The sequence below is a fragment of the Aotus nancymaae genome, unplaced genomic scaffold, assembly GCF_030222135.1.
Source record: "Aotus nancymaae isolate 86718 unplaced genomic scaffold, 86718_ANA_hifiasm-v0.15.2.pri h1tg000059l, whole genome shotgun sequence".
NCBI lineage: Eukaryota > Metazoa > Chordata > Mammalia > Primates > Aotidae > Aotus > Aotus nancymaae.
The window spans coordinates 51,768,980-51,791,183 of record NW_026988473.1 but is presented as its reverse complement, the minus strand read 5'-3'; the positions used below and the strand labels follow the sequence as shown (position 1 = coordinate 51,791,183).

General features: G+C 42.8%; 2 protein-coding genes across 9 annotated transcripts in view; one reads left to right on the top strand and one right to left on the bottom strand.

The window, feature by feature from the left end:
* The window catches only part of TUB (TUB bipartite transcription factor), an 86,065-nt gene extending 78,538 nt beyond the window's left edge, over positions 1-7,527 (top strand). For all 3 annotated transcript variants that reach the window (XM_021675127.2, XM_012456717.2, XM_012456718.3), the window contains 4 exons: positions 116-233; positions 1,818-1,916; positions 2,141-2,312; positions 2,797-7,527. In XM_021675127.2, the coding sequence (XP_021530802.2) occupies positions 116-233; positions 1,818-1,916; positions 2,141-2,312; positions 2,797-2,930 (523 nt within the window). In that variant the 3' untranslated portion in view covers positions 2,931-7,527. The remainder of the gene's footprint in view (positions 1-115; positions 234-1,817; positions 1,917-2,140; positions 2,313-2,796) is intronic.
* Positions 1-22,204, bottom strand: part of RIC3 (RIC3 acetylcholine receptor chaperone) — a 79,386-nt gene that overhangs the window by 3,764 nt on the left and 53,418 nt on the right. For 3 of the 6 annotated variants that reach the window (XM_064365212.1, XM_012456719.2, XM_064365213.1), the window contains exon 6: positions 10,472-12,617. In XM_064365212.1, coding sequence (XP_064221282.1) covers positions 12,178-12,617 — 440 coding nt within the window. In that variant the 3' untranslated portion in view covers positions 10,472-12,177. Of the gene's footprint in view, positions 1-4,866; positions 8,642-10,471; positions 12,618-22,204 lie in introns of those variants that run through there. The other 3 variants (XR_010338359.1, XR_010338358.1, XM_021675128.2) reach the window with 3 other exon arrangements.

The window sequence follows — 22,204 nt, the reverse complement described above, 5'->3', positions numbered from 1 at the left end:
GGGCCTGCTGTTGGACCAGCCCAGAATGCTTTGCAGGCTCCTCATAGGACAGACGAGCTGTTCCCTGCTCTGGGGTACAGGGTGTGACTCTATACTGCTTGTGCCTTTATTTCAGGTCCAACTTGATGGGCACCAAGTTCACTGTCTATGACAATGGAGTCAACCCTCAGAAGGCCTCATCCTCTACTTTGGAAAGTGGAACCTTGCGTCAGGAGCTGGCAGCTGTGTGCTACGTGAGTCCTAGGTTCTGGGGTCTCTGATTTCCAAGGTAGATATGAAACCCAGGACTTGATGCCTGATCTAGGGGCTATCCCATCCATCTTAGTGGGTAGACAAGGCTGTGTGGAGAGGGGCTGTCCTCTGTGGAGGGATCCTGGCCTAGGACAGGGGCTCTGGCTCTCCCTCCTGTCTTCAGAGCTCACACTACAGCCAGCCATCTGCTTGGGAAGCTCAGAAAACCAGGCCTGGCTCTCTGTAGTCCTGGCCAGGAGTCTCTTAGGCAGAGAGAGACAGTAGGCCTGGGTTCTTTTCTGTGCATTCCCAGATCATCCGTCTGGTATGCCAGGTTCTACATGGATTACAGGGCACTTTGTCCTCTCACTGAATGTTCAACCTAAGAGTTAGATCCTATTTTCTTCATAGATGAGGAAACTGAAGCTCAGCTGCAGATATCACACAGCTCAAAAATGACCAAACTGGAATCTAAATATAGGGGATTACTCTACCTCTTTGAAGCTGTTTCTTCATTTTTAAAATGAGGGGTGGGTATCTTATCAATCTGGGCATGGGCACTTCTTGGAGGCCATCAGTAATCCACAGCTACTTTGTATGTTCCTGTGGTGCCACCTGCTGACCAGTTTTGGTGAGGCAGCCCGAGTCTTCAAGTACTTACTGAGCTCCAACTTTAAGGATGTGGTAATGAACAGACATAAATGTATACCTTTATGGGACTTAAGGCCCTAGTAGGAAAGACAAGCTATGAAACAGATAAGTGAAGTAAGTATGTTCTTTATAAATGCTAAGAAGAAAAGGTAGGCAGTGGGGAAAGGAAATGCCAGGGTGTGAGATTTTCAGAAGAATGGCAGGGAGGGCTTCACTGAGGTAGCTCTTGAGTAAAGACCAGAAGGAAGTGAAAACCAGCAGTGTACATGTCTAGGGGACAAGGGGCAAAAGTCCTGAGTGCCTGGCATGAAGAAGGAATGGAGTGAATGCCAGGGAGTAAATGGTGAGGAGAGTACCATGGGGCCATGTGCAGGTAAAGTCACATCTTTAGCTTTACTTGGAGTGAGCTGGGGAGCCACTGAAGGGTTTTGAGCAGAGGAGAAAGATAATCTGACTTAACGTGCCTGAGCACTGGCTGCTGTGTTGAGAACAGATGATGGGGAGGAGGAGTAGGAGGGCCAAGAACAGAACAAGGAGTCCAGGTAAAGGCTGTTACAGTGATCTCGGTGAGAGAACCTAGCAGTGAAAAGTGGTGGAATTCTGGGTATAATTTGAAGGTAGAGCTGATAGAAACTGCTGATGGATTAGAAGTAAGATGTAGAAGAGAGGACTCAAGTGTGACCAAGTAATTTGCCAGAGCAAGCGGAAGAACTGCATTGCCATAAATGGAAGCAAGGATGACGTATAAAAGAAGCTAGTTCTGCCAGAGTAGAGACCCAGGAGCTTGGTTCTGCCCATGTTAGGTTTAGAGGTGCCTGTTAGACTTTGGAGTGGAGATGGTGGGAACTAGTTCTTCATCTTTATTCCCATCCCCTCACCTTCTCCAGTAGGTCAGTAGACGCCTCAGGTGGCCAGTGTTGCGTTCTCTTTCCCAGGAGACAAACGTCTTAGGCTTCAAGGGGCCTCGGAAGATGAGCGTGATTGTCCCAGGCATGAACATGGTTCATGAGAGAGTCTCTATCCGCCCCCGCAACGTGAGTCTCTATTCCTCCCTCCCTTCTTTCCCCATCATCCTGGTCTCTGCATGAGCTTCTAAGGGCAGAACTCCAGCAGATGTGGATATGTGGAGGGGATACCATGTGAGAAAGCCCTGGGGGTCTAGGGAAGTCTAGGACCCACATTCCTGGGACGGATCCCTCTTTGGGGTGGTCATGGTGCCAAAGGCCTGGGCCTGGCTCAGGTGAGGCTGCCCTCCCAGGAGCATGAGACACTGCTAGCACGCTGGCAGAATAAGAACACCGAGAGTATCATCGAGCTGCAAAATAAGACACCTGTCTGGAATGATGACACACAGTCCTACGTACTCAACTTCCATGGGCGTGTCACACAGGCCTCCGTGAAGAACTTCCAGATCATCCATGGCAATGACCGTGAGTGTTTCTGTCCCTACTCATTATGGTCCGTATGATGCCCAAGGCCCTTAGTGTAGGGTGCACCCCACCTAGCCCTGCCCACGCTGGCTAGAGTTGAAAAATGTGAGCTATACAGCTTAGGTTAGATGTATGGAACTTTCTAATCTTAATGACTGGGAGGTCCTGGAAGAGCCTTCTTTGGAGCCCTGGTCCTAGATTCTGTGTATTCAGCAGAGTCTCAGGCATGGGAACACCCTTTAAAAGGACTTTTCCTCCTCTTCTCTGTCCCCTGGTGTTCACATCACTTTCTCCTTTGCTATCTGCTTCCTCTTTCCTGCCACTTCTCCCAACTGGCGTTTGTTTTACTTCCTTTGTGATTCCCTTGGCATCTCCACTTCTCACTTTCTCTTCCCTCATGTGGTTTGGGTGTGTGTCTGTCCTTTCCTGGCTCTTCCATTCCTGCCCTGTCCTTTTCTCTGTCTGTGCCTGTGCTTGGCCCCAGCGGACTACATCGTGATGCAGTTTGGCCGGGTAGCAGAGGATGTATTCACCATGGATTACAACTACCCGCTGTGTGCGCTGCAGGCCTTTGCCATTGCCCTGTCCAGCTTCGACAGCAAGCTGGCGTGCGAGTAGAGGCCTCTTCGTGCCCTTTGGGGTTGCCCAGCCTGGAGCGGAGCTTGCCTGCCTGCCTGCTATGGAGACAGCCCTGCCTACCCTCTGTATATAGGCCTTCTGCCAGAGGAAGCTTTGGCCCTCAGTGGGCTCCCTGGCCCAGCCAGCCAGGAACTGGCTCCTTTGCCTCTGCTGCTGAGGCAGGGGAGTAGTGGAGAGCGGGTGGGTGGGTGTGAAGGGACGAGAGTAATTCTTTCTGTGCCCCGATATCAACACACACTCCAGCCCTTGGGGTAGTGTGTCACTTGGTAGTCGTGCTTACCAAGCTGAGCAACCTTTTCAGCTGGGAAGGCCAGAAGAGGCATAGAGGGAGAGGAAGCACAATGCAGGGCTGCTGTGGCCCAGTCATCCGCTCAGCCAAGGAGTCAGATGGCAACGGGTACCCCAGCAGGTAGGGGTACAGTGAGTGTGTGTATGTATGAAGGCCACATCAACTTTATGTAGCAAAGGGCTTGGTGGCCGAGCCTGGTCCTTAAGCAACTGCAGAAAGGCTCACCCAAGCCTGAGAGAAGTTGGGAGGGTGGTGGGGACAGGTAAGTGGCAGGCCCTGTCAGGACTGGAGGGTCCTGGCTCACTGTGGCTGTGGGAATCAGCTGGTGGCTAGGGTTCTAGCGCATTTTGTTTCTCCAGGTTTCCTCTGTCTCACAGAGGCAGCAGGAACCCAGCTGTCAAGGTTGACTGTCTTAGTAGGTGGGCCTTGCAGGACACAGGGTCAGCATGCAGAAGTGCATGAACAGGGTCCCTGGATCAGGGTTGTTCTGAGAGTCCTGTCAGCTGCCCCAGGACCTCTCTGCTTAGCAGCCCAGCACAACCCCCAGGAAACACAGATGGGGTCCAGGTCACCAGCCTGACTGCACACAGCTATGCATGCCTGGGGATCCTGCTATCAGAGAACTATTCCCAAGCCATGACATGCTCCTGGAAGAGTCTCTCCTCTGTCTCTGGAAAGACCCAACTCTCACTGCTGTCAACCAAGTCATGGTTGGTAAAGCCTTCTGTGTATGGTTCTTGGGAGGAAATGGGACAGGGTGAATTAAAGCAGGGACTATTTTAGACACACAAGAGATCAGTAGTGGCAGGACCCTTAAGGATTAACTAGTACAACCTTACTGCTTTAGGTGAATCACTCTCAGAAAACAGGGCTTGCCCTGGGTCACCTAGCTGGTTAATGGCAGCGTTCAGAACCTCAAGTTCTCTTGATTTCTTTGTTCCCACTGTCCCCCAAAACACTAGTATCTCTGGGTCTCTAGCCTCCTGGGGCCCATTCTGCATGCCCTCCCCACTTCCCCTGATTCCAGAGACTTAGAAACATCGGAGTTGATACATAAGATTGAAACCATTCCAGTAGGAATTCAGGCAGTTCCCTGTTGAAAGTTGGTTTTTTTGCACGAATATGATCCAGGATTGGTCTGTGTCTGGCCCCTCCATGAGGACTGCTCAGCAGTGAGCAGGCTTTAGTAAGGCTGCGGCACACTTCTCAGTTTAGGTGAGAGAGAGTGCATAAAGGTGGTGGGGCTGGGCCTGATTACTCCCTCCACTGCCACTGCTATTTCTCCTTGGATGGCGCTGTCCACCGTGCAGGCTTGGAAACTCGAAGCTCAAGCTCTTGCTCATTTGTCATTTACCCTGGTGGAGGCTTCTTGCCCAGATAGAGATCAGAAATCAGTGGGAAGCAAGCAGGGATTGAACCTTGCTTTAGAGTAGATATGTTTGGAAGAGCTAAGCAGAAATTAATTTTTAAAAATAAAAGTTGTATTTTAAACATGGTAGGCTTTATAGGTGAAGGACTTGTTTTGACTTAAATAGAAGTAGTATGCTCTCATTTCTTTGTAATCTAGAGTTTCCTATGTTGAATGCTTAAAGCGAGGCATACCTGTTCTAGCAGGATCTGCCCACACCTCAGCCATACATCTCTGTGAGAGGCACCTCCAATGATTCACTTTTGCAACATGGTCCAGTTTCTAGAGTGCACTAGAATCTTCTGTGCCAGCTGGTGAAACATCATGGTGCCATCTTCCTTTCTACAGTTCCAGTTTAGCCCTTCCTTCCCTACCTTTAAGGAGAAGAGATCTGCATTGTGACATTTGAGATGATGGACACTAGGTCATCTCTAATGTTTGGTCAAGCTATTTCTCTGGATTTGTGATTTTAAGATAGAACAGGCTGGTTCTGAGTTCTGGTAAGACAGAGACCTTGGTGGCAGTGGAAAAATCAGAAGCACAAAGGAAAACTTTGGCCTCTGCTTTCTCCTGTAGCATACAGAAGAGGGAGCTGGCTGGATCTTTTGGTGGGGTCAGGAAACATGGGCTGAGCTTTCTAGCCTGGGTGTGGAGAAGGGTAGCCTCAGCCACAAAACTCTTGTCAGGCATTGAGTGACAAGCATCCGCAGCTGAGTGCACTCCTGGAAATGCTGGTTTTCCTTGACCACTGGCCCTGGGGCCATGGGCACAAGGACTCCTAAAGCTGCTGTAGGACCCCTGGAAACCACCTGGGTTCAGCCTCTCCCATAGTAAGAGTTCTTGCCCTTCATACCCTCTACCTGGATGGATGGTCCTTGATTGGGCAGGGAATCAATGGCAGAATGAGCAGTCCCTAACAAACAGTATTGGGCAGTTGGGACCTTAGGCAGCTTCTCTCTAACTGCTCCTGGGACCACACCCCAAACTCTACACCCTCTGCCCCCAAACAATTCTGCAGAGTGGTGAAGTTCACTTCCCCAACTCTTCAAGTCTAGCTTTTCCTTCCCTTCTGGCTCCAAGGTGCTCTGTGTCCATCTGTGTATGTGTGTGTCTGCGTGTCTCTGTGTATACTGGGGAAAAGGGCAATCAGTAATCAACTGAGGTTTCTTAATTGTGATTATTTTGCTAAGAAATGAGTAGGAAAGGAATAAGGATGTTGTTATGATCGCCTGTGGATTTTGTCCATTCATTTCATGCTCTTTGAACAGCAGGTACACCTGGGAAAATAGCAGCTTTTTCTCTCAGGGTTCTGAGTGAGAGGTCACCATCCAAGAAAGGTGTTAGCTTTTCAGTTCCCACTCTCCATTTCCTGAAGAAATTGGTATGTTGCACATATGGTTGAAACTGAACATATTCTAGTGAATGTGCCTTAAAAATCACGACACTAGTTCAGAGGAAGCACATAAGGTCAGACCTATGGTGAAGATAGGTGTTGGAAGCCAGGACTGTGATAATCAGAAGCTGTAAGAGAACTTTTGGAGCCTGCCTCCTTCAGTAACAAGTAGGGCACAAAATTATAGAAGAACTTGGTTTTTTTTTTTCCCCTCATTCTGAAAATAGCAGGACATTTACCTCTTAAATAAACTTAGCATTTAGAGGTAGTTCTAAATTTAACAAGTGGCAGGGTTGATTTCAAAGAAAAAGGTCCATGCTTTGCTTACAATGGAGTCTGCAGTGAGGGGAGATGCTGGGATAGCCAGTTCCATGGCTCTGTTATGCAAGCACAAATTCCATCTCCTAGATGGACTTCCTGGTTTTCTCCTACTGCAGTAACACTGACCTTCCCTTTTCTAATTCCTTATGCCGGCTGCGGCATCCCTGTGTCAATTCAGGTTGCCAAGTGGTCCTGAATACACTTTTATACATAGCTGAATGAGTCTGCTTTCACTGAGACTGGGACCTGAATGACCTGTAGTTAGGGCCCAGGGTTGGGACACTATAGTACCTGGGGCTCTCGTCTGTAGGCTTGTAGTAGCCACCAGTAATAAGCCAAGAGCTGGGCTCTTGGTTGAGTTTATGGCCACCTGGAATTTTCTGTCATCTCAGGACACAGAGGGGAGGGGCAGAACAGACATATTATGACAGGTTTGGTTTTTAAATTTTCCAACCAAGTGAAGAGGCAAGTTGGTCTTACAGAAAGCATTACTGCACTTAGTAGCTATGTGATTTTGAGCAAACCACATAATCTTTCTAGGTCCATTTTCTTAACTGTAAGATGAAGATGTTACATTGTCAAAGCTTGCCGTAGGATTTGGGGTGAATGAAAGTTACTCTTTGCTTTCATCACTACCTTTATAGCTCATCACTGTGCCTTTTTTCTTTCCTAAGAAAGACATCACATCCCTCTCCTTCTCTGTGCTCCTGTCCCTCCCTCCCCCTAGCAAGGTCCAGGCAAAGCTGGAGAAGAGGCTGAGATCCAGAGTTTCCTAGAAGGCAACTTAGAATGACTAGGAAAGGGAAGCCTGACTGCCGGTCAGGAGGGGTGAAGCTTCTTGCTGGGAACACATAGCCAGTTTTCACAATGCCTAGAATGTGTATGTCTATTTGCACAAGATTGTCTTTTCCTATTTTGGAGTGGTCAGACATTTTATTTTTGTTCAAAATTATCTGGAGTTTTAGACAAATTTGCAAAACTGTGCTTTTATTAAGTGAATTTTTGAATAAACTTCTTTGGTATTCTGGAGCAAATGTATTTATTTATTGGTATGTGCAATGACAAACTTGGTATCTTCCCATGTTGACATTATGTATGTTGTAGAATTCAGTGTTTGTCTACGTACAGACATATATCAACACATTAAACTTGAACTGTTTCAACACTTCTGTTCCTAAAAGTTTTTTTCTCTACCCTTCATTCACTCTTTCCTAGGAGCCTCAGGCGGGTAGGTGGGTGGTAATAGCAAAGAGGTCATAACCTCACCAATGACATGTGGGTCAACACTGACCTCCCTCTGGCTGTGGCTTTCAAGTTTAAGGTTCGTGAGAACCGCACCCAGAGGGTAGAAAAATGGTGAAGGCACAAAGTACTTAGGTTAGAGCAGTTCTCTTCAGGGTCTGCTGTGCCACCTGAAGGAGTAGGCCTGGCCTTAGGAACAGAACAGGGCTGTCTGCAGAGATAAAAAATATAAAAGATCCAACCAGGCCCACTCCTTCAGGTGGCACAGGAGACCCTGAAGAGAACTGCTCTAACTTAAGTACTCTGTGGGCCTGCTTGGAGCGTAACCCATTTAAACAGGACGTCGACATGCTTAGGAATCTTTTTTGTTGCAGGGCAGCTGTGGCAGATTTGAAGCCAAAAGGAAGGGAGGCTACAGTGGTAGGTAGAAGCAGACATGAAAGCTCATGGTCTGACCCAGAGAGGAAGTTACCACTAAAGGCACCCAGAGACTACAGAAAGGCCTTGGGCCATTCTGGCAGTCCAGGTAGCCTTAGAGCATGTCAAGTGTGACATCTCAGCAACACAGGACTTGCTGTCACCAAGCACCTACCACATGCTTCACCCTGGCAGACACTTTATAAAAAGCATCTTATTTAATCCATACAGCCCTGTAAAGAGAGCATCATTCCCAATTCATGGAGAAACTAGTTCTCTGAGAAGTTAAGGAATGACCTAAGAGGAGAAATTTGACTTGTTTTCTTTGTGTAAAAAAAAAGGGAAAGAAAAGGAAGCACATTTTAGAAAAGTCAGTGGTCAAGGCAGTCATAGATGTGTTCATGTTTTTTCTCAGTATTGCTGAATAGCTGAAGTATGGAATTTGTCTTTGGAATACAAATAGTCCTGATTGAAGGGAACTTTGAGAGTATGGTAATAAATAGAGTTTGTTTACCTCCCAGATCTAGAGTTCTGATGTGACCAAGAGTGTTTCCTACCTGAACCATGGCCTATCTCCTGTGGCCTCTGCCTCTGGCGGGAAATAGCGTATACAGGATAGTCTACAAAGGAAAGAGGGTTTTGTTTAGTCAGGTTGAAAAATCTTAAATGGCCATAGACAGCGGTGACCATATGTGCAGGATAGTCTTTTTTTTTTTTTTTTTTTTTTTTGAGACGGAGTTTCGCTCTTGTTACCCAGACTGGAGTGCAATGGCGCGATCTCGGCTCACCGCAACCTCCGCCTCCTGGGTTCAGGCAATTCTCCTGTCTCAGCCTCCTGAGTAGCTGGGATTACAGGCACGCGCCACCGTGCCCAGCTAATTTTTTGTATTTTTAGTAGAGACGGGGTTTCACCATGTTGACCAGGATGGTCTCGATCTCTTGACCTCATGATCCACCCGCCTCGGCCTCCCAAAGTGCTGGGATTACAGGCGTGAGCCACCGCGCCCGGCCCTGCAGGATAGTCTTAGTTTATGCCTGTTACCTTGGCTTAATTTTTATTAAAGCTCCCTTTTTCCAAAGTGTTTGAATTTGGACCGTAAGTTATTTCATTATCCAAACCATATAAGGTGCAGAGTATGGTTCTCAAAAGCCATTGCTTCTACAGACCAAATACACCTCCTCTCCTCAGCACACCTCCCTGGGCTCAGCTTCTGGAGCTAGTCATGGAGATAATGAAATGGTTTCTTTGTGCTCCTGCTGTGACCAGGAAAGGGGATCTCCTGGCTGTACCACCCACCTGATTTACCAAGAATGATCCCAGATTACGCAGTTGTTTTGTGAGCTAACTGTCCATAGAGGTATGACTTGTGTACTCTGCCATAGTGGCCAAAGGACGAGTTCCCCACCCCCTCATTGTCAGAAATGAAGACCGCGGGAAAGAGATGGCAGCCTTGGCAACAAAAAACAGTCCCATGATTTTGTCATCCTGGGTTGTATACACACATATAACTCATCCCTAAAAGATAAAATAATTCTGGAAAATCCAAAAAGAACTGTCTAAATCCTGAATGACTGAAAGGTACACCAAAATGTCTGATATATAAATACACAAACATATTCCTTATATATAAACCAACCAAGAGCCAGGGCAGCAAGAACCATCATAAGGGCTTAGTACTTCTGGCAGGATTTCCATAAGCCAATTTTCCCCAAAGACTAACAACACTTTACATAACAGCCTCATCAAAATACTTGAACATCCATGTATGTTCACACTCAACTGCTTTTTTCAACAACTCTTTCTGCCAAGAATGTCCTCTCTTCTTTGCCCACCTGGAGAAGTTCTTAACCTGTCTGAAGGCTCACATCCCAAGAAACTGTGAAGTGTCTTGGAAATGGCAAAAACAATTCTCTTTCCTGTAGTTTTGGGCCCATGTCTGAATTATAGCATAGCCCTTATAATAAAAACATAACTACCACTAAACAAGTGGTTATCATGTATGAGCTAGAAACCAGTGCTGCTTGACATGCACTGATGAGTTCATTTTACTACCCCTCCCTTTACCACCCAGAAGCCAAAGCTCAGACCGGTTAAGGAACTGACCCAAGATTCCACAGCTAGAAGATACAGGGACAGATCATGGCTCACGTTTCTCTGCCTGCAGAATTCACAATCTTGAGCCCTCTTACAGGGTTATAGTTCATTTTATCTGTCAGGCTCTCTCGATATATTCAGTTTTTTTGAGGGTAGAAATTAAGCCTCTGTTCCCAGTACCTAGCACTGAGCAGCTGACTGCTAAATGGATGAACGAATTAGAAGAAAATAGAAGTATTTATCTCTAATAAGGGAATCATATCCTAAGGCAAAAAAGAAATCTGAGCCAGGAATCCAAGGCTCTCTTAAACCAACCCCTCAGAGCGAATGAAGAGAAACAATACAGAAAACAATCTATCGAAACAGTAAAGAGCACCTGTTATTTTTTACCTTTAGTGTACAATACATCTAGATTGCATTCAGCACATTTTAAACTGCATTCTTTACAACGTGAATCAAATGTTCTACACAGAGATAGATGCAATATATTTTCTATAAATTCAATCTTCAATGACTTTTCTCTGTAACTCTATTTAAACAATAAATACCTAGTAGTAGCTGACAGGTTATCTTAATATGATTCCATACCTTCTAACAGGAGTCTGTATGCTTATATGTGTGATTTTAAACTATTTTCCTGGCATCTTATTCATGCCAAGCATAATGGAACTCTAAAAGTCATATCTACCTTCACATAATTTCTAAATTTTTCAGTCTTCTACATTTCATGACTGGGAATGTCTTTGGGAATGCGCCCTCTTCAAACTCTTAGGTCTTACACATAAACTGAATTCACACATACTTCATGTTATAAATCATGAGTGCTAGCTTGTCTCAAGAAGACATACATCAGATGCAATAAGGAGAAAAGGCCTTTAGTTTGGTCAAAATCCTCCCAGTCCTAATCTAGTTGCTACTTTCCCTAGCTCTCTCAAAAGACCCAACCAAATATCCGAATATGGAACATATGGTCTCTTCCCCTAGGCACTGCTATATTGGTTCTCTGCAACAGACACATTCCAACTTCCCTGTTGAGTTGGCATTTTGTATACAAGATCAGTCCTCATTTCTGTTTCAATTTATGGGTTCTGAGAACAAATTTCTCAAAGGGTGCAACATTCAGAAACAGCTTTAGGTAAGGACTGTCCATAAGTGCACAGATTCTCTCTCCTATTGCTGGCTTCCTGGCCTTCTGAGCTTCTCATGGCAGAACCATCCCTGGGCAGGGCTTCCTGCAGCTTCAGTGGCCTCTAGTCTTGACTTTGCAAGGGCAGGGTCTAAAGTCTCTAAAACTTTCTATGTCCACTGAAAACCCGGAGTACAAAGGTATTTCTGGGCTTGGCAGTTCTGTTATGCAGAGCAAGGGTAGAGGAAGCTAGAGATCCAGGTAATATCAGAGTAAAACAGGCCCCAAACAAGCCTCTGGACTCATTCTCAGATCAGTGGGAGTCTTTCCTACTCTGAAGAAAAGAGGATGTCTGAGGCAGCATCAGTCCTCCTAGGAAGACCCTCACTGCAAGGAAGAGGCTTCAGCTCAGACAGCAGAGTTCTACCCTGCTCTGGGCCCATCAGCCCCACAAATAAAATGTTCTCTTCTCCCCATGGGACTACTAACCTGCTCAAGGCCCAAAGATAAGGCATCCTGGAGTCTGAAATCTTCATTCTTGCAACCTTAAGTCCTCATCATCTGTAAGCTGATGTTCATTCACAGGCAAGCTATCTGTTACACCTACCAGGAAGAGTCAGACCTTTGCCCCTGAGTGGTCCCATCTGTAATTACGACAGACCAAACATAATTACTTAATGGATCAACTTCTCTGATAGGGGAAAGGCAGGAAGAGAAACAGCGAAGCTGTCCTGTGTTCACACTAATATCCATGTTTTACAAGGTGACAGGTGTGTGAGCACCAGGAAGGATACATGATATCCATGATAGTGGCCTGATAGCTATGACACTTGAACACAGTGAAGACAGTACAGGGCACAGGGCCAAGAAGGAAATCTGAGGAGAGTGAAGGTCACCTTGGGACTTGAGTAATGGATACTTCAAACTGGCTGTTTTCACTCTAAACCCTGGGGGTTACGCCTCCTCAGCATGCTGCCTGTATATGCTTGATCGGTGCTGATGCCCAGCCCTTCATCTCTAAAGTCTTGGGGCCACTCTTCTTTGGTGGTTTCCTCTTGCTCAGAGTAGCTATCTGCATTGAATCCAGCATTCTCTGCCAAGACAGCAGGATCCTCGTCTTCATGAAAACAGCAGGAACATGTTTCTGGCTTTGGATCACACGAGGTAACAGAATTATCTTTCTGGGCTCTGGGGTCAGTGGGCAGACCTTCCCAACCCAAATGGTCTGATTCTTCCTCTTCTATCGCTCCCATTCTTTCAGCTATTTCTTCAGCAGAAAGCTCTTTAGGGTCAGGGTAATCCACCAAGATTGTTTTTTGCCTACGCTTGATACAGTCTGAAAAGTCATAAATTGGGTAAGTCTCTTCAGGGTAACCTAGAGAGAAAAGTAGCACAAAGTCTTAAAAAGAATGTCTCCTCAAAAAAAAAAACGTGTCAGGTTCAAAGAGGATTCTCAGGCAGCAGCCATCCTATCCTAACAAATCCATTCAAGAAACCTCTAAGACGATTCCAATAGTTCAAGTTTCACTTGAGCAAATTCTTAGCAATCTGGCTGACTATCCTAATGCTCTTTGAAATACAAACCAATTCAGATGAAAATCCCTTCTTATGTATAGGGTGCTTGGGGCACAGTTAAGTCTCATACCATGTGTTTTTGCAGTACTGATGAAGATTAAACAAACAACATGAGCCTTTAGTTTTAAAAAAAAAAAAAAGCATCAAATACCAGATGGAGAGAGCACAGCTCCAGGCTAATGTTTATAATTTCTATTTGGAACCATTTCCAAATCTTCCTTGGGGGAGAGGGGAGAGGAAAGGAATGCTAAGCTCTTCAAAAAATGCACCATGAAGCTTTCTATTTATCAAAACAATTGAAATGGCTTGCAAGTGTCAGAAATAGAGAGCACTTTAGCAAGACATGCCCAAGATCCCGAAGGACAAGCACTGCATTTTCAGAAGACAGAATTCCTGTTGTTGGCTTCCTCGTCTTCACAAAACGCAACAAAAGAAAACAACAAACTGGTAAACAAAATGAGTAGCACTGGTACTGAATTCCAGCTAGGATAATGAGAAAAGAGAAAATGCTGCCAAATTAAGGAATGAAATGAAATAAATCTGTGTCAGCCAAGCAAGCCTGAGCAGCAGATGGGCCATGCTGGAGCTCACACACCAGTCAGTACTGGCACCCGCTGCCGTGAATACGATACAATGCAGAAAGCTGGAGGATTCAGAACCCATTTGTCCATTATGATAATTGGCAAATTCAACCCTAACATAAACCACTTTTTGCCTACAAATTGTGACAAATAGCAGTCTTTTTTGGTGCAATGTAGGGTGTGTGGAGACATTTCTACATTTACTGGTTTTTCTGACTATATAGACTCACTTGTAGAAAATTTGAAAAACGAAATTCTTTTTTTAAAAAAGAAAACACAAATCACCTAGAATACCATCACTCATAATAATATGCTTTTCCTGCCCTTTTTACCATATATAAACATGTATTTTCTTTTCTTTTCTTTTCTTTTAGATGGAGTCTTGCTCTGGCGCCCAGGCTGGAGTGCCATGGTGCAATCTCAGCTCACTGCAACCTTCGCCTCCTGGGTTCAAGCAATTCTCCTGCTTCAGCCTCCCGAGCAGCTGGGATTACAGGTGCATGCCACCATGCCCGGCTAATTTTTGTATTTTTAGTAAAGATAGGGTTTTCCCATGTTGGCCAGGCTGGTCTCAAACTCTTGATCTCAGATGATTTGCCACCTCAGTCTCCCAAAGTGTTGGGATTACAAGCATGAGCCACTGTGCCCGGCCAACATCTATTTTCTTATTCCCCCTTATTTAAAAGAAGGATCATATTTGTGTATAAAAGGTTACATCCTGATGTTTTTCATTAAACTTTATATCATGAGCATCTCTCAATATCATTAGGCATTTGAAAGTTGGCTGCAAAATATCTGATCATATAGCTACATAACTGACATGATTTACTATTCCTCTTTTCTAAGACATTTAGATTCTTTCCAATTTTCCCCTATTATAAGTAGTATAGAAGATCTCTGAATATAAATCTATGTCCACTTCCCTAATTCTTTAAGATAGACTTCTATAAATATGAAAACTAGACCAAAAGGAATGGACATTTTAAAAGCCTTTTTTATACTCTGCCAAATTACTTTCCAGAAAAGTAGTATAAATTTTCAATCCTACCAGTGATGTAAAGACTGCCCATCTTATCACACCCTCACCACACTCACAGTAGTATGTTAAGAACCTGGCCAATGCAATCTTTATTTCCAAGGCTTAACTTACTGTGGATGGAATGCTAGGTAAAGTGGAGCTTGGCCACCCAGGACTCTCAGCCTCCATGGTCAGGGATAGGGGCTGGAGAAGCTGCTTGCTAATCAGCTCCCAGCCACTGAATGCTTAAAAGAAGTCAATTTGCTGGCATGTCCCTGCCTTCCCACACCTAGAACAAAGCTTACCTTTGAATTTTCATGACTATCTGCTTTACGAGGGAAGGCCACCCAGACTCAGGCCCTCAGCCCACCCCAACACCAGGCCTCAGGCCAGCTCTGCATCCAGACCCAGGCTCCATGCTGGCCCCTACAGATACAGACTCTGGGCCCACCCAGCATCAGGCCAACAACTATGGCCCCAGAATCCAGTCCCACCCCAGGTTCCAGATAAAACCAGGGCCAGGTCTGCCCACATAGCCCTAGTGCCAAACTGACACCCCAAATTCAAGTTCCAGGCCAGCACCTGCAGACACAGGCTCCAGGCCTGCCCAGTGCCAGGCTAGTCTCTATGATGACCTGCTTAAGGCTGGCCCCTGCATTTCCACAGTCCAGCAGAACCCTGGGTCTAGGCCAACCCAGTAGACCCCAGCAATGGGCTGGCCCTCAGAACCCCAGGACTGTCTCTATGGAACTAGGTTCTAGGCTGGGGCCTGTGGCCCTAGGACCCAGGCCAGCCCTAATGGACCTAGCCTCCAGGCTCATCTCAGTGGACCCAGGCACCAGGTTAATTCTAGCACCTGGCCAATCTCTGAAGATACAGGCTCAAGGCCCAATCCAGCCCCAGGTCAGCCTTTGTGGACCTAGGCTTCAGGACAGCCTCTCTGCACAAGATATGAGCTCCAGGTCTATGTCTGAGGATCCAACAGGTATACCCCAGTGGATCTGGGCTTCAACCCCAACCCACGGACTAAGTGCCAGGCCACCATGCCTAAGGACTCTAGCAGCAAGGCCATCTGCAGATCACACCAAATGGCCTACCCAGAATCTCTGGACAGCCTGACTGGTGAATGGCTTTTCCAGACAAAGCCAGTATGCAAAAACCATTGACCAGCATAAGTCCTTGCTTCTTTAAATGCACAGACACCAATGCATAGCCATGAAGATCAAGAACAATCAAGGAAACATGTTGTTACCAATGAACAAAATAAAGCACCAGGAACAGACCTTAAAGAAATGAAGACACAGCCAGGCAAGGTAGCTCACGCCTGTAATCCTAGCACTTTAAGAGGCTGAGGTGGCTGGATTACCTGAGGTCAGGAGTTCAAAACCAGCTTGGCCAACATAGTGAAACCCTGTCTCTACTAAAAATACAAAAAATTAGCCAGTAGTGGTGAGAGGTGCCTGTAATCCCAGCTACTTAGAAGGCTGAGGCAGGAGAACTGTTTGAATCCGGGAGGTGGAGGTTGCATTGAGCCAAGATCATGCCATTGCACTCCAGCCTGGGCAAAAAGAGCGAAACTCTGTCTCAAAAAAAAAAAAAGAAAAAGAAAAATGAAGACACATGAACTGCCTGATGAAGAATTCATGATAACTGTTTTAAGGAAACTCAGTAAACTTCAAGAAAATACAGAGAAACAATTAAAGGAAAACAATAAATAATTTAAAAATTTACAAGAGATTGAAATTATATTTAAAAAATCAAACAGAAATTCTACAGCTGAAAAATACAAGAAATGAAATGAAAAATGCAACAGAGAGTATCAACAGCAGAACTGATTGAGCAGAAGAATGAATCTGTGAATTTGAAGACAGATTATTTGACAATATACAGTTGGGTGAGAAAAGAGAAAAAAGAATGAAAAGAAATAAAGCTTATGGGGTTTATGGGGCAGCTTATGGAATTTATGGGAACTGAAGTTCAAGAAGGAGGAGAGAGAGACAAAAGGATAGAAAGGTTAAAGAAATAACAGCAGGAAACTATACAAATCTGGGGAAAGTTATAAATATCTGGGTATAGGAAGTCAAGTCTCCAAACAAACTGAACTCAAATAAGACTACATCAAGATGTATTTTAATCAAACTATCAAAAATCAAAGACAGAGAGGATGCTGAAAACAGCAAAAGAAGATAAGCACATCACATATAAGGGAGTTCTAACAGATTTATCAGCAGAAACCTTAAATGCCAGAAGAGAGTGGGATAATATATTCAAAGTGCTTATGGAAAAAAAAAAAAAAAAAGGTCAACCAAGAATATTGTAGTTGGCAAAGCTCTCCTTCAGAAATGAGGAAAAAACAAAGACTCTGCCAGACAAATGAAAGCTAAAGAGGAGTTTATCCCCACAAGATCTGTCTTATAAGAAATGCTCAAGGGTGTTCTTCAAGTAAAGAGCAAGAGACACTATTTGGTAACACAAATATATATGAAAGTATAGGCTGGGTGTGGTGGCTCATGCCTCTAGCCCCAGCACTTTGGGAGGCCAAGGTGGGTGCATCACCTGAGGTCAGGAGTTCGAGACCAGCCTGACCAACATGGTGAAACCCTGCCTCTACTAAAAATACGAAATTATCTGGGCGTGATGGTGCATGCTTGTAATCCCAGCTACTTGGGAGGGTGAGGCAGGAGAATCACTTGAACCCGGGAGACAAAGGTTGCAGTGAGCCGAGATGGTGCCATTGCACTCCAGCCCGGGCAACAAGAGCGAAATAATGTCTCAAAAAAAAAGAAAATATAAAACTCACTGGTAAAAGTAGTACAAGCACACAATCAAATTCAGAATACTCTAATACTATAATGATGGCTTGTAAATCACATATCTTTTTTTTTTTTTTTTTTTTTTTGAGACAGAGTTTCGCTCTTGTTACCCAGGCTGGAGTGCAATGGCGCGATCTCGGCTCACTGCAACCTCCACCTCCTGGGTTCAGGCAATTCTCCTGTCTCAGCCTCCTGAGTAGCTGGGATTATGGGCACGCGCCACCATGCCCAGCTAATTTTTTGTATTTTTAGTAGAGACGGGGTTTCACCATGTTGACCAGGATGGTCTCAATCTCTTGACCTCGTGATCCACCCGCCTCGGCCTCCCAAAGTGCTGGGATTACAGGTGTGAGCCACTGCGCCTGGCCGTAAATCGCATATCTTTAGTATGAAGATTAAAATACAAAACTATTACAAATAATAGTTACTATAATTTTAAGGGATATACAATATTTTTAAAAATGTAAATTATGATATCAAAAACATAAGATGTAGGGAGGGAGGTGGAGTAAAAGCATATTATTTTATGTGGCCAAAGTTACGTTATCAGCTTAAAATAGTCTATCATAAGATGTTTTATGTAAGCCTCATAGTAACCAAGAGCAAAAATGTATAGTAGATATACAAATGGGAAAAAGTAAGAAATCAAATTATACCACTAGAGAAAATCATCTACTCCTAAAAGAAGACAGCAAGTAGCTGGTATGGTAGCTCAAGTCTATAATCCCAACACTTTGGGAGGATGAGGTGGGCCGATCACTTGATGGTGAAACCCCGTCTCTACTAAAAATACAAAAGTAGCTGGGTGTGGTGGCACATGCCTGTAATCCCAGCAACTTGGGAGGCTGAGGTAGTAGAATGGCTTGAACCTGGTTCATTATGCAATGAGCCATGATCGCACCACTGCACTCCAGCCTGGATGACAAGAGATAGACCCTGTCTCAAATAAAAAAAAAAAAAGACACCAAGAGAGAAGAAAGAACAAATGATCTATAAAACAATCAGAATCAATTAATGAAATGATAAATGGGTCCTTACCTATCAATAATTACCCTGAATGTAAATGGATTAAATTATCCAATTAAAAGACAGAATGGCTGAATAATTTCTTTAAAAGGCCCAACTATATGCTGCCTAAGAGACACTCATTTCACTTTTAAGAACATATATAGATTGAAAGTGAAAGGATGGAAAAAGATATTGTATGACAATAAAAACTAAAAGAAAACAAAGATAGCTATATTTAGGTAAAATAGATATTAAAAAGTCAAACACTTTAAAATGAGACAAAGAAGGTCCTTTTATAATGATGAAGGATCAATTTATCAAAAGGATATGACAATTATAAACATATATGTACCTAACATTAAAGCACCTAAATATATAAAGCAAATATGAATAGATCTGAAAAGAGAGAGACTGCAATACAATCATAGTAGGGGACTTCAGTACCCTACTTTTAAACAATGGACAGTTTCTCCAACTTAATAGCAATAAATATTGGGGCTGGGCACAGTGGCTCACACGTGTAATCCTAACACTGTGGGAGGATGAGAAGGGAGGAATGCCTGAGGCCAGGAGTTTGAGACCAGCTGGGACAACATAGAGAGACCCTGTTTCTACAAAAAAAAAAAAAAAAATTTTTTTTAATTAGCTGGGTGTGGTGGCATGTACCTTTAGTCCTAGCTATTCAGGAGGCCGAGGGAGAAGCACTGCTTGAGCCTAGGAGGTTGAGGCTACAGTGAGCCAAGATCATGCCACTACATTCTAACTTGGGTGACACAGGGAGACATCATCTAAAAAAAATAAGATGAAACAAAAAAAAAACATTAGACTTGAACTGCACTTTAGATCAAATGGACCTAACAGACATATACAGACTATTTCATCTGACAGCAGCAGAATACACTTTCTTCTTAGGCACACATAGAGCATTCTCCAGGAGAGATCATATGTTAAGCCATAAAACAAGTCTTAACAAATTTTAAAAGACTGAAATCATATCAAGTATCTTTGAGCCACAATGGCAGAAAATGAGAAATCAATTATAGGAGGAATTTTGGGAAACTGACAAATATGTGGAAATTAAACAATATTCTCCTAAATAATAAATAGGTCAAAGAAAATTAAAAGGGAAATTAGACTATATCTTGAGACAAATGAAAATGAACATACAATACACCAAAACTTACAGAATGAAGCAAAAGCAGTTCTAAGAGGGAAGTTTAAGGAAATAAATACCTACATCAAAAAAGAAGAAAGATCCCAAATAACCTAATGTTACACTTCAAAGAAACACAAAAAAAGAACAAACTAAGGCCAAAATTAGTAGAAGGAAGGAAATAAAGATCGAAGCAGAAATTAGAGACTAGAAAAGCAATAGAAAATATCAGTGAAACTAAGCTGGTTTTTTGAAAAGGAAAACAAAATCCAGTTTAGCTAAATGAAGAAATACGAAAGAAGATTCAAATAAATATAATCAGAAGTGAAAATAAAATGAAAAAGGAGACATCACAACTGATACCACAGAAATACAAAGGATCATAATATGAGATTACTATGAATAATTATATGCCAACAAATTAGATAACCCTGAAGAAATGGACAAATTTCTAGACATATACAACTTATCAAGACTGAATCATGAAAAAACAGGAAATCTGAGCAGATCAATAACAAGAAGATTGAATCAGTAAAGAAAAGCCCAAGGCTTCACAGCTAAATTCTACCAAACATTTAAAGAACTAATACCAATCCTTCTCAAACTTTCAAAAAACTGAGAGGAAGGAAAACTTCCAAACTCATTTTATAAGGCCAGCATCCCTGATAGCAAAGCCAGACAAGGATATGAAAGAAAAAGGAAGTCACAGGTTAATATGCTCGATGAACATAGATGGAAAAATCCTCAACAAGATACTAGCAAACCATAGTAAACAGTACATTAAAAGGATCATTCATCATATCAAATGGGATTTATCCCTGGGTTACAAGGATGGGTCAACATATACCAATCAATAAATGTAATACACCACTTTAACAGAATGAAAGACAAAAACCATATGATCATCTCAATAGACGCAAAAAAGGCATTTGAAAAAATTTAACATCTTTTCATGATTAAAACTTTCAACAAATTACGTATAAAAGGAATGTACTGCAACAGAATAAAGACCATATATAACAAGTTCTTAGCTAATATTCTAGTCAACAGTGAAAAGCTGAAAACTTTTCCTCTAAGATCAAGAACAAGATCAGGTGCTCACTCTCACCACTCCTATTCAATAGAAAACTTAATGTCCTAGCCAGCAATTAGGCAGGAGAAAGGAACAAAAGTCATCCTAACAGGAAAAGAAGAAGTGAAACTGTCTCTTTTTGCTAATGACATATTATATTATATATATTAATAATAAAAAACATGGCCATTTTTATTATATACTATATAATAAAGGAAATAAAAAAATTATGTATTATATAATATACAATTTTTAAAAACCTTAGAAACTCCACCAAAAAAACTCCTAGAACTAATAAACTAATTCAGTAAAGTTGCAGGATACAAAATAAGCATACAAAATTCAGTAGCATTTTTATACATTAACGACCAATTCAAAAATAAAATCAAGAAAACAATCGTATTTCTTGCCCCAAAAATAAAATATACTTGAAAATAAAGTTAACCAAGGAAGTGAAAGATCTACACACTGAACTGAAAACTGTGAAACATTGATGAAAGAAATTGAAGAAGACACAAATAAAATGGAAAGATATCCTGTTCATGGATTGGAAGGATTGATATTGCTAAAATGTCCATACTATACAAAGCAACCTACAGATTCAATGCAATCCCTATCAAAATTTCAGTGACAGTTTTCACAGAAATAGAAGAAACAATCCTAAAATTCATATGGAACCACAAAAGACCCCAAATGGCCAAGGCAATCAGGAACAAAAAAAGAACAAAGCCAGAGGTATCACAGTAGCCAATTCCCAAATCTACTACAAAGCTACAGTAATCAAAATAGTATGTTACTGGCATAAAAACAGACACACAGACTGATGGAACAGAATAGAAAGCCCAAAAATAAATCCACACATTATTTTTGGTCAATTGATTTTCAACAAAGATGCCAAACACACACACACACGCGCGCGCACACACACACACACACACACACACACATACACACATCAAAGGACAAACACGAAAAGGTCAAAGGACAATCTCTTCAACAAATGGTATTGGGGAAACTGGATATCCACATACAAAACAGTGAAATTAGACCCTCTTCTCACACCTCACATCTACAAAAATCAACTCGAAATGCACTGAAGACTTAAACGTAAGATCTGAAACTAAAACTACTAGAAGAAAACCTAGGGAAAAAGCTCCATGGCATTGGTTTGGACAATGATATTTTTGGATATGACACCAAAAGTGAAAACAGACAAATGGGATTACCATAAAAAGCTTCTGTACAGCAAAGGAAACAACAGAGTAAACAGACAATCTACATAATGGGAGAAAATATTTGTAAAACAAACATTTGATAACAGGTTAATATCCAAAATATATAAGGAACTCAACTCTGTAGCAAAAGAAAATCTAATTTAAAAATGGGCAAAGGATAGGAATAGACATTTCTCAAGAGAAGACATAAAAATAGTCAACAGGCATATGAAAAAGTACTCAACATCACTAAACATCCAGGAAACGCAAATTTAAACCACAGTATCACCATATCTGTTAGAATGGCTATTATCAAAAAGACAAAAGGCAATAATAAGTGTTGGCAAGGATGCAGAGAAAAGGGAACCCTTATATACTATTGTTGGGAATGTGAATTAGTACAGTCATTATGGAAAACAATATAGTGGTTCCTCAACAAATTAAAAACAGAACTATCATATGATCCAGCAATCCCACTACTGGATATATATTCAAAAGATAAGAAATCAGTACATCAAAAAAATATCT